We start from the raw sequence: 17,007 nt of genomic DNA, 5'->3' as shown, positions 1-17,007 counted from the left end.
TTAACCCTGTAGCAATTAATTAGATCATATGCGGAATAATTTGGGGATGGACAGAATAGGCCAAATGGCATCAATTTGGCTGAATTATGCCAAAATTAACAACAAATAAAAGTGCATTGCTGCAATCTTTGGGGAAGTGTACTCCAAATAGATGTACTCCAAATGGGAATTTCTCAGTGATGTTGAGAGCAAATGTGATTAGAAGTGTGTTTTTATCTTTTTTTTTTTTACTTTTAATGTAAAATGCCATTTTTTTCAGCATACTAAATCTCCCCCCCCCATCTTTTATCACAAAACACACTTTGCCAGGCAATTTTCAAAACGCTTCATTAAGGGGCAACCCTAAGGCTATGTTAAGAGAGGAATCCCCCCACCCAGTGTAAGCTCATCACAATAAGTATAGTTCAGGCTTTGAAATGATTGGATAGTTTACTATTTTTCCTTTAAGGCAGCATAACTAATCAGCTGAAATATAATGCTGAACTTAGCATTTCAGATTTCTCTGCTGACTTCAAGGTACAGAAACAGTGCAGAAAAGAAAACACATAGAATAGAGGTATGGAAGAACTGCTTTGATACAACTTCTGCCCTCAAAGTTTCAGGAAAGTCCTGGGCAGACCCTGAGTTCCCTCCAATTTCCTCTCAGTAAGCAGCTTCAGGATTGCCAATGCTGTCTTTTTCTGCAGGAGAAAAACTTTATGGAACTTGGTGGATCTTGAAAGAGGCAGGAATAGGCTAAGGTTCTACTTTACAGATGATAATAATGAGGAGCCTCTTGATTTCCCTACAGTCTGATGCCTAAAGCCACTTAAGTCTCTGCTTTTCTGCTAGCATTTGGGGGTGGGTTGGGGAGGCCTTCTTGGCAAAGCTAAGTTTCTGTAGATCACATTTGGGGGTGAAATGTGAGGCTTATTTATCAATTTTAAATAGATGTCAACAACAATCTTTTTGGACTTAACAAAGCTCTGATTTCCTTTCAAATCTAATAAGATCTATGGTATGTATATAAAAAAGCTAACACCAGGCCGATCTAGGATAACACTTCAGTAAATCTTTTCCCCAATAAATTATAGGGAATCCTCAATAACTTTTTATCTCTGGAATATCTTCATACCTTTAGGGTGATCTCCATTTAGAACCTATTAAATTAAGAACTACTGCATTCATCAACTCAATAGGAATTAAATACAACCACACCTTCAGAAGCTGTAGGATTCATTCGCCCTCCTGAAAGCATAAAGCAAACTATGAAATTGTGGGAGGGAGACCCAAAACCAATAAACCAAGAATCCAGCGCACAAAACAAGCAAAGAGAATGACTAATAAAATGTCAATCCTGTTTTTCTTGCAGGTTATTTCTGACACTGGATCCCTGGAAACAAACTCAAGCAATTCCTGCCATTGAAGGCAGGAAATCCCTGACAATCAGCTCAAGCAGCCACATCTATCTAGAAACACTTAGCTGATTTTGGAATGTCAAATAATCCCATCCTCTGATGAATTTAAACCTTTCTCTTATCCATGATTTGAAGGGTCTATTGATTTTAATAAAACCTATTACCCAGCAATTGTTCATATGCAAGTATATATCACTCCATTGCATTGTAGTGATGTATCTTTGTATAAACTCAGTTTGCCATGAATTGAGGGGCACAAAAATTCATATATAATAACTGGCTGTTAGTATTAAAATGATCAGTGTATCCTTGTTTAGAAGTAGCTAAATATCATTCCAAATATCTGTCTCACCTCTTCCCTCCTAATATTATTTTTATTTACTCACTCCTTGGTTATTTTTAAATAATTGGTGCAGTTCTTGCACTTGTACAGATAGATAAATTAACACAACTCTCTGAAAGTAACACACTTAATACCTTTCAATTCACTATGATTTACTTCCATTATTGAGCACAATTCTGTCCAAATTTGGGGGTTTATGTCCATCTCAGACACAGTAAACTGTGGTTTGCTTTATCATAATGCCTTGTACAGATGCATCCAACATAATAAGTTGGATGCATTTGTACAACGGCAATACACAAATCAGAATGATTAGATGTGCACAAAACATTACATTTCAAAGAAAAAGAGTTTAGCTGAACATGTTGTAGAATCCTGCTTATACATGTGTGACCAGCTTTTCTGTGATTGTAATGGAATCTGTCTGTTCCTGCCTTTACTAAAGTCTCATTAAACATGAGATTACTCAGTGTCACCATGAATAAGATAGCAACCTCACCTGCTCACTGATTTTTTCCCCATTCCAGAACTAGGTACAATTCTTTGAAATAAAGTCCTATTGACCTCCCAGTGCTTATGACTGGCTGGATACCTGACTAGTATCTGCCCGCTCTCTCTCTTTGTGTGTGTGTGTGTGTGTGTGTGTGTGTGTGTGAGAGAGAGAGAGAGAGAGAGAGAGAGACTCTGCCTGTCAAATCAACCCCAATACTTGCATTTGTTTTATAGCTACACTATACACTACTGGCCTTGTCAGGGGGTTCAAAGCTTGAAGCCAACATCTGCTATTATAGCTCAATTGAGGGTCAACCCTTGAGTCATGATTAAAATATTGGGTTTTTTCCCCCCCAGTTTTTTCCTGCCGTTTTCACATAACTTGGCCTATTTACCTCGAAATCAAACATAACTGTGCCCTAATCTTTTCCTATTTCGTAGTTGTCCCGAAATTTCCCATTTATTTTCTTGGACAAAGTTTCTCCAGGCCTTCCTATCCTCTACCATCCTCTGGAGTCCATTTAAGCTCACGCCTACTGCTTCGGTGACTCCATCCAGCCACCTCATTCTCTGTTGTCCCTTCTTCTTTTGCCCTCAATCTTTCACAGCATTAGGCTCTTCTCCAGTGAGTCCTTCCTTCTTCCCATTTATAGTCAGAAAGCTATAGAAATGGGGGGGGGGAACCCATTTGCTGTCCATTTCCAGGAAGTGGGACCAAAACAGTTTCCTCCTTCACCCGTCTTTGGGGGGGGGGGGAAATCTGGTGTTTTTACACATTTTCCCTTCCTGTGAAAAAGTGTGCACTCACAAAGCACATCCACCCTGAGACTTGCATCCTCTTTCCCTCCACCCCGAAGATGAAGTAGAATTGCTGCTGTTATTAAATGGCAGCATTTATAATCAACCCACAGGAAACAGTAAATCTTGGGTGACCTTTGTCTATTTTGACCAAATCCTGCTTTTCCCAGGCCATCAAAAAAAATGAATAAATAAGCAAAAAGGCTTGTGACTCTGTTAGCATTTTCTTAGCCAGGTTATTCCTTCAAGGTAGAGGGATAGTGGGAGAGATTGCATTTCAAGCCATTTGAAAAAGCACCTTTTCCCATCAGGAATTGCGCTTAAGATTGTCCTTCAAGATCCGTTTATCCCCAGGCTTTTGAAAATTGCTGGGGTGGTGGAGCCTAAAAGGATTCTCCCGAGAAAAATCTAAGCCTGATTTGGATGCTCCGCTCAGTTCTGCCATAGGGCCGCTTTGAAGAGACGGCAACACTTCACTCAGGACTGACCCTGCATGGAATTGCACAGCCGAGATTTAGGAACACGTGCTGGGCATCCTTTTTTAATGAGCGTTTTGGACCCAACAAATAATAAAAGGATCTAACAACTGATCAAGAAATAATCTTTTTTAAGAAGGGACACCTAAGGAGATTTAGCTGTGTGGACAGACAGTTCGGTTTACTGATTTCATCAGCTCGCCTCTAAAGAGCTTAAACCTGGATTTAATTCTCTCTGTGTGTGTATGTGTGTGTGTGTGTATTTATAGTAGCTCCCAGTTTTGCAGCCTTTCCTGTATACATTTATGTACTGGAAAGCAATGGGGAGGCATCGGTAATCCTTAAACTTATTTCAAAGAAAGTGGCTTCAGAGCCACACTTGGGAGACCCTGGTTCGTAAGCAAACCTCCATGAGATGACATTCTTCGAATAAAATACGGGGCGACGCCCGAATTTAGGCAGCAATTCAATAAGCTCTTGCTTGCGCCCTAATCGCGGCCTGGTAATATTGGAACTCCTATGCATATTGCCAAGCGGGGAGTGGGGAGTGGGTGCGGATCCTCGCTCGACCCAAGGGAGTTTACCCCTTACTTTTGCTCATATAATTATTGGTTTTGTTTCTTCTATGGGCTTTTCCCGAACTGAGAACTTGAAGGCGTTTTCAGATCGGGGTATTCAAAACGAGGGAGAAGTTACACGGCCTGCGCTTTCCCGGAGCAGGCCTCCATCTGGCCTGGCGTCCCTCCGGCCCCCTTTAAACACGGCGCAGCGGTTCTTAGCTCCCGTTGCTGCAACGGGGAGGGCTGCAAAGACGGCTCGTCTCCTGCTCGCATGCAAAGATCGATTCCGCGGGCCGCCTGCGCGCCCGCATCCCTCCGGCGCGGGGATCTTCTTCGCCCTTCACACGTCCGAACCTGCTACGGACGGAGGGAAACGCCTCCCAGTAAGCTTTGGAGCTCTTGGCCTCCCACCAAATTTCCCTCCTGGCTTTCCTGGTTCCGAGACACCTCTTACTCAGGGGTTGCTCAGTGGAACGGGACGGGCTCTCTTCCAGGCAACCCGGAAAAGGCTGAGCACTGCGAGGCAACAAGGTCCAAGGAGCGAGCTTTTCGTGGTCTGCAGACAGCTGGGCAAGGGAGAGGGAGGAAAGTTTTGGAGAGGCGACCGCGGAGGTGGCTCACCCTGACTCTGGGCTCTGTGAGGTTGGTCCACACCGCGATCTCCTCCCTCATGCTCATGTCCGGGTAGCGGTTCCTCTGGAAAGTGGCCTCCAGTTCCTGCAGTTGCTGGCTGGTAAAGTGAGTCCTTTGGCGCCTCTGCTTCTTCTTCTTAGCCGGGTCGTCCGCGCTCCCCTCCTCGCTTTTCTGCGCGCCGCTTGGCTCCTTTTCTAGAAAGAAAGAAAGAGGGCCGAGGAGATCGAGACCACAGTAAGGGTCGGTTGGGGTGCGATTAATTGCAAAGAAAAAAAGGCCAGGCCTTTCAAGGCAGCGCGAGCAACCGTCCCCCTGCAAACAAGCTGGCTAATACGAAAGTCTGTAACCCGAATCTCCCGTAAATTATACACCGTTTTCGCAGCAGCGAGAGGTTTGGATTGGAACCAGCTCCTCTGTTTCAAAAAGTTTGGAGAACCGAAGGGTTTGCTACTACAGAAACAAGGGCCAGAGATGACCTGTGCTGTTCTTGCATAGAAGATTCAGAAAGCTAGAAAATAAGCTATGAAATACGGGGGTGGGGATGGGGGAGAAATACTTTTTAAAAATTATGCTTTTACCCGTAATAGAAAAATCCGGATGAAAATAAAAAGTTTTATTTACAAACCAGAATCTTTGTTCTCCCAAAAAGTAAACAGTTCACTGCTAATTTTGATTGTTTTGGGGCATTTTTCTATTATGCTGAGAACTTAAACTTACAAAATAATATATACAATTATATAAAATATACACTTCTCCCAGGGATGATAGAACTACTTAGAGAACAACCTTTTTCCTTCTTAAATTGAAGGAGTGGGAAGAAAGGACAGGAGCAGCTCTATATTTTGGGAACTTGGAATTTCTACTTTCAGGATGAGTTTTCAAGGATCTCTTTTTATATTTAATTAAAATGACATAACCGTAAGAAACCGTGTCTGTTTAAAACTATTGAGATAAGGATATTTTGCAAATTTGGATTTATCTCCGTTCAAAAATACAAAAATTACATTTGTACACGAAGTTCTCCAGAAAGCATAAAATGTGTTTGTACAATAATGGCTGTAGTTTGTACAAGTTTGAAGTGACATGTCAATTGGCATGATCATTCCTTCGATCTAATTATTCAGATAAATGGGAGAGGGAAGAAATCAGGACTCACTCAAGCCCCAAGTTTTATAGGCTTCAGTGCAAGAAACGTGAGGGTACTCCTATTTTTAAAAGGCATGGCGGTTTCCAGATACAAACAATTTGCATTAGTTCCCAGCATATACCCACAGGTTAAATTGACTGGAGGTTTCTCCCATTATGCTTTGGAAGGGATGAGGTACAGTTAAGAATATGGAGGCATAAGACTGGAAACCAGGAAATTGTGAGTTCTAGTCTTGTTTTGGGCATGAAGCCAGCTGGGTCAGTTAATCCCTCTCAGTCCTAGGAAGGACACCATGGAAAACCACTTTCCAAATCTTGCCCAAAAAACTGCAGGAGCCTGCCCAGCCAGTGATCAGGAGTCAACACAAAAAAGATAATTCTACCATCTTAAGGCCTAGATCCATGCCTACTGAAGAAAGTGTAGCTGAATTCAGGGGAACCCACCACTTTTGAAAAGACTTGATATTCAATTGAACACTGATCGGCAATCCAGCTAAATGTCTCTTAATGCTAATACTTTTAACTAAATTATATTCAAACTGACCAATTAATAGTCTATAAATTCTAATAAGTCCTCTCAGTCCAAGCACTTATAATTAAATTGCCTGTGCAACAGTCACTGAAGGAGTTCAGGCTGCAATGTGGTGGAGAGATGGACGGAACCGTCATTCATCTTCACAGGATTCTAGATTTGCAGTCAGTTTCTAAACTGATATTATGTAAGTATTTCAAAAGAGTATTGGAAACTTGCTGATGTGTGTCCATTTGCAGTTTGAATATATTGTAATTAAAACTACACAGAAGATTCTGTGAAGGGATCTGCAGTTGACCTGGCTAATAATCCACCTTGTTTGCTTTCTTTAATAGCCTGCTTAAAATAAAATGCATGACTCAGATTAAAGTGTGTAGTAAAGGAATTGTGGGTCTCCGCCATGAATTTCTGGAAAATGAGAGGGATTTTAATCTTTTTCTTCCTCCCTCTACAGACATTTAAGAAAGTCACCTTATTATCATATGCATCTACTATATTTATATGCTTAAACAGACCCACGCCCTCCGACATTAATATTTATATGTCCTTTTTATATTGAAAAGTCAAACTGCAGATAGGATACATCCAAAAATAAGCCCTTTATGTTCCCCTGATTTCAGTGGATTACAAAAGTGCTTTGCCTTTCTTATTGAAAAGAGCGAGGAGCTCAATGGCTTAATATTGGCAAGATCAGATGCCACATAAAAATGCAGAAATTATTTATGCCTCTTGAAAGAAAGAAAAGTGGACAAGGAGCACGTGCAGACACCGGAATGATTAAATACACATTTGATCTTTGTAAAACCAGCCGCTGCTTGGGGAGAAAAAAACAAACAAACCACCCCATCCAGAAAGGTATTAGGCAATTCTATGGTATGAATCGACTTAGGAGGCTATTCTGTACACTGAAAACCTAAATACATGCACTATGTTCTCGCTTCCTTTTGAAGGCCTGGATTTGATATTCTTCCTGGAGGACTCTGATCAGAGAGGTGCAGTCCCCAAAGGACAAATAGCTCAGGAGAAGCCCGGCTTTCTTTCAACTCAGAGAGGAGGGCCACTCCTGGCAGGGAAGCAGTTCACAAAGCCCACAAGGCCTTGGTGCTGCCTAAGGAAACTGTAGTCATTTTCAAAGCTTCTCCTCCTTATCCACCAGGGCCTGACCTAGGCCTCGGTACAACTCTCACCATTTTCCTAGCAAGGTTACTGGAAAAGAGGGCTCAGCCCGGGACCGGTTTGGTGGCCTTGGCTTTTTTAAGGCTGGAAAGTACAGGAGAGACTGAGGGCAAGGCCCCCAAGCGACCTTACATCCCCATCAGTCATCAAGGGGGTCAGGGCACACAATGATCTTTAACCCTCCTCCATCACTCCTCCTCCGCCAATGGGGTCTCTCCCCCCACCCCTGCTCCTCCAAAAAGCTGCCTTCTCCCTCCGGCCTTGACACAACTCCAGAATGATCACTTGGTGACCTTTGCGCTGTTTTCCATGGGGCGGCAAGAAGTGAAAACTAAGCTCCGGGACTAAGCAGGGAAGGTGCTGCTTGCTGGAACCCTTTTCTCCATTAGGAACTAGAGCTTGGCCCAACCATAAGGACCTCAACTTACACAACCACAAGGACCCTCAGCTGTGGTGCTCCTGCCATTTGCAGACCACTCCCGGAACAGCTGCTTTTTTAAAAAAAAAAATGGGGACGTGACTTGGCGAGAGACTGCATTCCCTCATCTATCTATGGGCTTATTAAGAAGCCTAAAATTTATTTCAGAGGAAATCTAGAGGCAAAGGTGTTGTTTTTCAAAGCAATTAGAATTGCCCTATTACAGTTCAAATTCCCAGGCTCCTGTTTAATCTGGCCCCTTCTATTAAATATTATCGGTGGTTCCCCGTTTTATTTTTCCTACTTGGCATTACTGGAACACATTGTGTATCTTGGAATCGGGTCTCTTCCACTCTTTCCGCTCTTGCTTGGGGAAATTGCTTCTCCAACTGATGCAACCTAATAGGTAAACATTGCGAGGGGCTGATCCCAGGGTAGCACAAGCCTAAATTCAGCAATAAATCCTGGGATTGACTTGAAGGGTTGAGTCTAAAATTCATTTCAGTTCGGGTGAACTCGGCCAGATTTATTCAGATACGCCATCAATTTTCCGCAAGAACAGCTGTCGTATTAAAATGCAGAAATTATCTGGAGTTTAAAAATTAGATTCTACTCTTGTGCCTACTAATTTGAAAGTTATCGTAAGTCCTTTCCCAAAGAAATATTTTACTAATTTCCCCGAACACCTCTCTCAACTCGAGTTGTGCTGCTCACACTAAGACGGCACAAGGTTTTCTTAGGTATTTTAGGTAGCCGTCCACAACATAATTGCTGGGAAAGGAGAAGTGTGAAGGATTCACTCTGGGGTTACAGTCTGTCATCGAGGCGTTGCTCTTACTCATTTTTAGGGAGTGAACTTTCCCAAGATTTGAGCCACAGAGCACTCGGGGTAACCTTCTCAAGCAAGGAGCGCGGCTGGGCGCTTGCATTTGGCGGCGCGCAGGGTGGGGAGGGGCATTTTGCAATCTCCCTCCCTTGCCCTGAAATTCGAAGAGAACCACTTCTTCGGAGCAAAAGGCTTTTTCGTGTATTTACGGAAGCATTGCCAACGTTGGGCAGCACAACTAGCGTTACTTTGGGGTTGGCTATTGACGCCCGTTCACCTGCAAATAGGGCTGACGGAGGGAAGCTGCAGCCGATGTCCTTTTACACAACCCTCTCCTAAATATGCCTCCCTTCTACAAAGACAGCTCGGATTAAAAGCAACGCCGGGCGGAATAAGGTGTCTGCGCATTCCCTCGCCAAGGCCTTGAAACTTCCCTTCCTTTCTCCTCCATCTCCCCCCCCCCTTCCCTGTCGAAGTTTTGATGGGTGCCCTCCTCCGGCCCTCCAGAGAGATCCTTTTACACGTTTACGCTATCCAGACTGGAAAATAAACCCAAACAAAACTCGCCGTGAGTTTGAAAACCCGGAGCCCGAACGGAAGAGCTCTTAAAAGAAACCCAAGGAGCTGCGTATTTTGGGGAAGAAAGAGTAAAAAATGCCACTTAGCCTGGGAAACTTGAGCTCAAACTCCGCCCAACTGAGAGGGCGCGATGAATCTCACCACCCCTCTTCATTCCCATGACGAAACCAAGGGGTTCCGGGGCGCCCCTAACGCGCTTCTGTTTTGAATGCGGGTCCTCTCGCCTGATCGCGCCCTCCTCGGTAGGGCTGCAGAAGGACAGCGGGGAGGGGGGGGCGTCTTTTCTGCCTACTTCCTGTAAAACCGCGGCTCCCCACCGCCCGAAGCTGTGGGCTTACCTGGGACTTCGGTGTCCGAAGATTCGCTGGCCGAGTTCTCGATCGGTTCTCTGGCTTCGGAAGATCTCTGCAAATGGAAGCTGGAAGCCATGTCGTGGGACGCCTGCGGGGTTCTCAAGTTGTCGGGAAGCCTTTCCAAATTCATCCCACCTTTAAAGGAATCCATAAGCAAGAAGGAGGCTGAGTCGTAGCCTGCGCGCCTGCCCTTTTTAAGTCTGCGCGCTCTCGGCTTGCAACGCCTTATGTTCATGCAAACTAAGAGAGAAGGAGAACTGCCAAGCTAGAGAGAATGACAGTGAGAGGCTGCCCAGGACGGTTCCACCGAAAGTCCGTTTTATTTATATATATATATTTTAAATTTACTTTTAAATCCACTAAGATTCGGCTCGGCTGATTGTAGGACGGGCACCGCCGAGCTTCCGAGCGGTCCGACTTCCCGGAGAAAGAAGCAACGGCGCCCCCCTTGTAGGTAGCGCGCGGGAGGGGGGGGGCGAGGAAACCAGGCGAGTCGCTTGGGGTGGCCGAGATTCAAGTGACCTGCCCTGGAACGAACGCCTGAAAGTTGAAGCAAGACTCCGCCCCTTCTTTCTTCCTTTCCTCCCTCCTCCCTCCCTCCCTCCCTCCCTTCTTCCTTCCTTCCCTCCCCGCCCCCACCCGCCTAGGAAAGTTCAAAACTTCCCCGTCCTCCTGGCTACTAGATCTCGTCCACCGAGCTCTCTCCTTCGCCTAATGGAGCCTCCTGCGAGCTCTCGGTCCCTGCCAGCCGGAGCTTCCGAGGGTGGGCTTCGCGCATTGGTTAAAGAGACCGCGCCCGCTCCGCGTCGGCTTCTTCTCCTCCCCCCCCCCAGCTAAAAAACAGAGTTTCAGGAACGGGGCTCTTCTCCCCAAAGCCAGTTTGATTCCCCCTTTTTCTTTGCCTCTCTTTCCTCCCCCCCCACCCCCCATGCTCCAGGCGGCGCGGTTCATTCCAAGGTCCGCTTCAGGCAAGGGGACTTCTGTCATTGAAATCGCCAGAATGGCAGGGAGGTGGGGGTGGGGTGGGGTGGGGTGGGGTGGGATGAGAAAGAGGAGATCGCTTACTCGAGAAGGGTTTCTATGGAAATCCGTCTTACTGGAGCGACCATTCAAGTCGCCTATTCCTCCCGGCGAATTTTAGCCAGAAAAGCAATTTGTATCCACCTACGTCCTATATAGAAAAGCTTCCCCAGTGGTTGCTGGGGAAGTCTCCAGGGCTCGGGATGGATGTCACTTCTGGGACTGATGGGGCTTAATTGCAGTGAATGTGTGCAAGGTCGGCCTTCTATTCCACTGTTCAGCTACGTGACTCATGCAGAGCGCAATCCTAAATGCGTTTACTAAAAGACCACAGGACACGTTTCCGAAGAAGCAAGCAAAAATCCAACCCTTTCAATGATTGCACGTGTACTCAGATTTCGAATAAGTCAGCCAAGTCCTTCCACATTTACTCAGAAGGATTTTTTGTTCGGGTCAATAGGGTGTACTTCGGAGAGCCTTTTAAGTAAATTTAATGAGACCGATTTTTGAGTTAGACGTGCAACTTATAAACTACACGAGATCTTAGAAGCAAACTGCCGGGAAGTACTGTAAGCGGGGTATATTCCGTTTGAGAAGCTACGAGTGCGTGTGTGTGTAACTAATAATGCACTATGAATGCTTCTCCCAATTTTAGGAGGGGAGAAAAACAGTTCAAACATTTGAACAGCCCAGAATGGATCTCCCCTTTGCCTTCTAATTTTCTTGTGGCCCGCAAATGCTGGCTCAGGGAATTCCCCACCCCCACCCCAGTTCTGAGTTTGGGGAGAGGAAATATAATATATAGGATAGATTGAGAAGAATTTGTTTTCATGGATCCCTGCCTGGTGTCTTTGGACGGGGAAATCGAGACTTCAGGCCTCAGCGCTTTAACCACATCCCTTGGCTTCTCCGAGTCCAACTGAAATATTTTTGTTTTTCAAATCAAGGTGGAACTGCGTCTATCTTGTTTTTTTTAAAAAAACAACCTCAGGAGTTTTTAGGTGTCATTAGAAACATCTAAATAAGGTGCCTCCTCCGTCAATAGTATTGACGGTCTAAAGGGAAGAGCCGCCAGATCTTCTTTTTAAATCTCATCTGGGTTCATGGAGGACCCTGTGCTTAAAAGAGATTTTTTTCAATTCTATAAATCTGGTGGCGATGCGACAAATCCGTCGAAGTAAATGGGATTTGGCGGGTTCATATACAAAGCTCCTAAAAACCTGCCAAGTCCTATCTCTGGATCCCCGCGGAATTTCCTCTCAAACCGCCTAGCTGCCATTTTAGGCTGCTTTCGCGATTCACTTTGCCACCCCCGCCTGCCTTCAACGAGAGCTTCGCCACAAACCTTTGGGATATTTTAGGTAGCGCCGAGCCAATGCGAAAGCTGCCTGAGCCCCTCGGCCACAAAGCGCTCGGCCGCAAGACAACTTCAGAAGGAGCGCTCAGGACACCGGAGCCGTTCGCACAGCTGTCCTGGGTATAGTTCAACAAGATCCTCCTCTCGGCTTTGCTTTTCGCACTACTGGTGGGGCGGCCGGGCTGCGGGCATGGACTCCAGTCCAAAGCGTTTGTTTCTGGCCTGACCTTCCACCCCTCTCTAAGCAAGCTGGTTGCAGACTCCTCAATTTGTTCGCGGGGGCGGCTCATCCCTCGAATTCTGGCCACTGCATGCCGATTTCGCGGTCAACTCAGCCTGGAAAGCGGGGGAGAAACCCCTGGGGTTCAGACCCGGCCAGGGCGCAGCGCAGTGAGGCGCATGGCTCTCAAAACCCCATGCCAAGCCGCCTTCCCTTTCCTTCTCTCCCGGGGGTCAGGTTAGGGACGCCGCTGCTGCCTTAGGACAGCATCCGCGAGAAGACCCACCATATAAACCCACCTCACCGCCTTTACGGGTTCCCTTCCTTGCAAGAGCCCAATCGTGAGGACTGCGGCTCTCACCTGAGAAAGGCGTCTGGGCGCTTCTCTTTGGCTTCTCCGGCCACCCGCAAGGTGGACGGGGTCTCTAAAAGAACTTGCCAGCCCAGCTGTGGGATGGGACGTCTCCTCTCTTCTTTACTGTTCTGCTGCCCACTGCAGAGCGCTCTAAATCGCCGGTATGGAAATGCCACGAAGAGTGCAACGGGATCCAGCTTTCTGCCCACCCCCACCCCGTTCCCCCGAAAACGAGTAGGTATTGGAGAATAAGCCTGATTTATCATGTTATTTATATATACATACATGTATGTATGTATGTATATATGTATGTATACATACATGCATACACACACACACACACACACGAAAACGTTTCGGATGGTGACATACAGAAGTGTCTTTTTTTAGGGACCTAATGAAAACAGCCCACAAGGCCCATTGGTAAACAGATGGAAAGTGTTTAAAATGATGTTTTAAAGGAAAAACTCCACCGTAGTTTCACAAATGCTTGGAAGTCCACAACTGTTGCCTCTCGAACCGCCTCAAGGAAGACGCCTTCAGAGGTTCGGTTCACACACACCGTTTTAAGCCATGGCTTCTTTAACTGTGGTTTAGTGACTAAATCACAGTTGACACATTTATTCCACAAGAAGCTATGCCTTACATTATGACTCATCAACCACAATGGCAAGATTCGCTGAAGCATCTCTAAATAATAATAATAAGGAAGTGCATGTCATGTCATGGCACAGCCAGTTCTGCGAACGTAGCTTTTGGGTTGAATTCATAAGAAGCGAGATGAACGTAGTTCCTATGGATATCGGTAGATCTTAAATTACAGAACAGCCCTTCAGCAATTTCCATTGCACTACTCATTTCTTACGGTGTGTTGTTCAGCACCAAATACATTACCGGTAATTGGCAGGAAAGGCCAAAGGACCCGCGCTTGCTGGAAACTTTCTCTTAAGGGGCTTACTGGGGAGAGAGTGGACACTCGACCATTTCTGTTCTGGGGGTCTTTTTTCTTTCCAAGGCTGGAGCACTTGGCTGCAACTCTCCAGGACAGTGATGGCTCTGAAGAACTCGAGTTCCAAGACTGCCAGGCAGGAACAAACCTCAGGGGAGCTTTTTCCTCCCAGTTTTAAAAGCTGCGAATTACAACCGGTTCTGCACGTGCAAAACAGACTAAAAGATTCACCTGCCTAAAAGGACAGGTGAATTTCTCTATCTGCCTCTTCTGGACCTGGGACGGCGTCATGTTCAGACCGCATTTCTCTGGGATGGAGAAATACTACGGAGGGAGTTTTATACGGAGGGAGGGAGGGAAGGCTGAGGGTCCTTTTCTCGAGAAGCCAACTTCTGTTCATCCCATTCTTTGAGTCCGCTCTCCTTGAGCTTCTGCAGCATTCTCTCTTCCCCACCCCCCGCGCGAGGTCTCAGGATGGTGGGCGGCCGGGCTAATTTTTCTCGCGCCCACCGCAAAACAAATGGCTTTTTGGAGAGCTCAGTTTAGAGCCGATCCACAGCCTGAGAAAAACCGCCGAATGAGTTGTTCGCCCAGCTATCCATTGTCCGCTTTTCTTTACCCTGCCGGAATCCAGCCGCACCGTCGCAAACGCTCTGGCTGAGATTCCCACCGTAACTTTGCAGGGTCCCTCCACGTTCCCCTTTCCCACGAGGAGAAATCCGAGGAAATCTGTTGCCAGGATCACTCGGGTATCAAGTGTCAAAGGGGGTTCCACGGTTGTCCCCAGAGTTCGCCTCGGAAATTGGATTCCCCTCCAACCGATCAAGCGAAGGAATTAACCCCCCCCCATTTCTTCTGACAGTCATTCCTCGACATTAAGGTCCATCAATTCAAATCCAGATTTTCTGAACGAGCAAAGAAACCCCTTTAAACCGTAAATAAATACAGCGTTAAGTCGAACTCGGCTCAGAGCTCCCCATAACGGTGCTGCAGCGACGGGCAAGAACATTAATCAATGTGGGGGGTGGGGACCTGACGCCCTTCAGATGCTGGTCAGCCACCACTTCCAGCACCGCTACCTGGCAAGGCAATGGGGACCTTGGGGCGCAAAATCTCTATCTCACCCTCTTTGCCCTTTTGATAAAGCACCAGACAGATCTTGCTCCACTAGCAGATATTATTCCTGGCAGCTTCTGTCCCCCCCACCACTCTCTCTCTCTCTCCCCCCTCCCCTCGCCCTCCCTCTCTCCCACTCACACACCTCCATCCCTTGTTCAGGCTCCAAAAGGTGACCTCTGAACTTTAACGCTGCCTAATATTTGTCTATACCTGAGCTCAGAGACAAGAAAAACCACTGGGGAGGAGGAGGAGGAGAAACGAATCCTCTGACTGAAGTGCTCAAATAATCAACAAACCAACCCACCCAATGTCAGTTTCGGTTAAACAAACTCCCAAAGTCCAGTTATCTCACCCTGGTCTTATTAGACCTCTTCTATTACTCCCCCCCCCCCCAAGCGAATAAGTAGGAAATATATATAAGGGCCGGGATAGCTCAGGCTGTTAAGAAGCCTGTTATTAGAACACAGTAGCCTGCAATTACTGCAGGTTCAAGCCCGGCCCAAGGTTGACTCAGCCTTCCATCCTTTATAAGGTAGGTAAAATGAGGACCCAGATTGTTGGGGGGGCAATAAGTTGACTTTGTAAAAAAATATACAAATAGAATGAGACTATTGCCTTATACACTGTAAGCCGCCCTGAGTCTTCGGAGAAGGGCGGGATATAAATGTAAACAAAAAAATAAAATAAAATAAAATAAAATAAAATAAAATAAAATAAAGACTGAAGGGAGGTTAGCACAGTGTCATCACAATTTTCACAAAAGACCCCAACTTTACAGTGGCTGCTTTCAATACAACCAATGATGCTAAATTAGGGTTAGATTCTTCTTTAGGTTTTTTGGTTTTATTTTTGTAAGTGTTTGTGGATCATACACAACAGTGTTCTTTTAGGAAGTGGCTTGCTATATTGAGGAAACCCAGGAAATAGATTAATTCCGGAACCTAGTTAGGGTTCAAACCTACATTGACTACATTGTGTGCCAACAGCCAGGGCTTGTCTTTTGGGTATGTCAGGCTCCTTTCAATAAATGGAGCACAGCCTCTCCAACATACCTTGTTGTAGCTGCCTTGTTACACCAGAAGTACTTGGAATAATAACCCTTTGCTTTTAAAGAGGAAGGTGGGGGAAGGGTCAACCTGTTGCCTAACTGTATCACAAATTAAGCCTGTGGTGCTCCAACCGCTACAGTGAATAACTTTTCCGGAATGTCATTTGGGAATGCAGCAGAAGACACCAAAGGCTTTTTGGATTTTAGAAACCAGGAAAGCAACAAGCTGGAAAAAAATGAAAGCCCAGCAAAAGGTTCTGCAGCACAACTACAATGTTACTCAACCTTCTCCTAATGGTTCAGACAGACTTCCTCTCCTCTTCCTCTCCTCAGGGGATGCTGCTGCTTTCATGAATGCTTGTATCTTTGCCAGCAGACCAAATGTCCGGAGGCCTTTAGAAAACAAATGTTCCCCAGCTTGCGTTGGCCAGTAAACACAGGATCAAGCCACAGTCATATATATCTCCCCTTTTCTTGGAGAAAGTCCCATCGCAATGAATGGGGGCTCTCTTGGGAAGAGACATCGTTGGGATTCTTCTGTGCCAAGTTGCAGTTTTATCATTTGCTTTTGTATCAGGCTGAATGGCAAAGTAACAAAAATGCCCCTAAGCAGGTTCAGCCTGCCCTTTCTTTGTCAGCTTTAACCAGCAGAGAAAACAAATAGGTGAGACTCAATGTTATTGTGGAAGCTACTTCCCAGGAGCTGCTATCTGGGAGACACAAATTTCCTATCTCTGAATTACAGCTTTGAGAGCAATTCTCTCACTCCCTTGCCCTCCCCTCCCACGTTGGAAAGAAAGTTTAATTCTTCTTATTTTTCACTCACCCTGTTTTCTATTCAGAACAGAAAATAAACGCCATGGCCTTTCCAGGAAACACAACACTGCAATCCTCAGGGCTACCTGGGAGAATCAACAAGCTGTACCTGTCTTCTGTTCCTTTCTCTCAACTCCAGGCTGCAAACTATGGCCTGGCTCACCTGTTCTTTTGGGGAGAAGCAGATTTCAGGGCCAAGTGGCAGCCTAGGCTGTGGACTAAGGTAGAAGGAAAGGTGGGGCCAGGGAGAAGGTGAGCCAAGGAGAAGGCAACAGGGACTGTTGGAGAGAAAGGTCCTGATAGGAAGGAAACAGCCTTGAGAGGGTTCCAGTTTAGGGATCAAAAGAACCAGGTGGGAAGATTTACTCCATCTAAAGCCAGGGTGGCGTAGGAG

General features: G+C 46.0%; 1 protein-coding gene across 2 annotated transcripts in view; it reads right to left on the bottom strand.

Moving 5' to 3' along the window:
- PITX1 (paired like homeodomain 1) overlaps positions 1-17,007 on the bottom strand; it is a 36,508-nt gene that overhangs the window by 5,260 nt on the left and 14,241 nt on the right. Inside the window, exons 1-3 of one of the 2 annotated variants that reach the window (XM_058169793.1) lie at positions 10,078-10,113; positions 9,715-9,864; positions 4,688-4,893 (exon numbers count right to left, since the gene is read on the bottom strand). In XM_058169793.1, the coding sequence (XP_058025776.1) occupies positions 4,688-4,893; positions 9,715-9,859 (351 nt within the window). In that variant the 5' untranslated portion in view covers positions 9,860-9,864; positions 10,078-10,113. Of the gene's footprint in view, positions 1-4,687; positions 4,894-9,714; positions 9,865-10,077; positions 10,114-17,007 lie in introns of those variants that run through there. The other variant, XM_058169792.1, reaches the window with a different exon arrangement.

The sequence above is a fragment of the Ahaetulla prasina genome, chromosome 2 (genome assembly GCF_028640845.1).
Source record: "Ahaetulla prasina isolate Xishuangbanna chromosome 2, ASM2864084v1, whole genome shotgun sequence".
NCBI classification, from domain to species: domain Eukaryota; kingdom Metazoa; phylum Chordata; class Lepidosauria; order Squamata; family Colubridae; genus Ahaetulla; species Ahaetulla prasina.
This window is presented reverse-complemented; position numbering and strand designations above follow the sequence as displayed.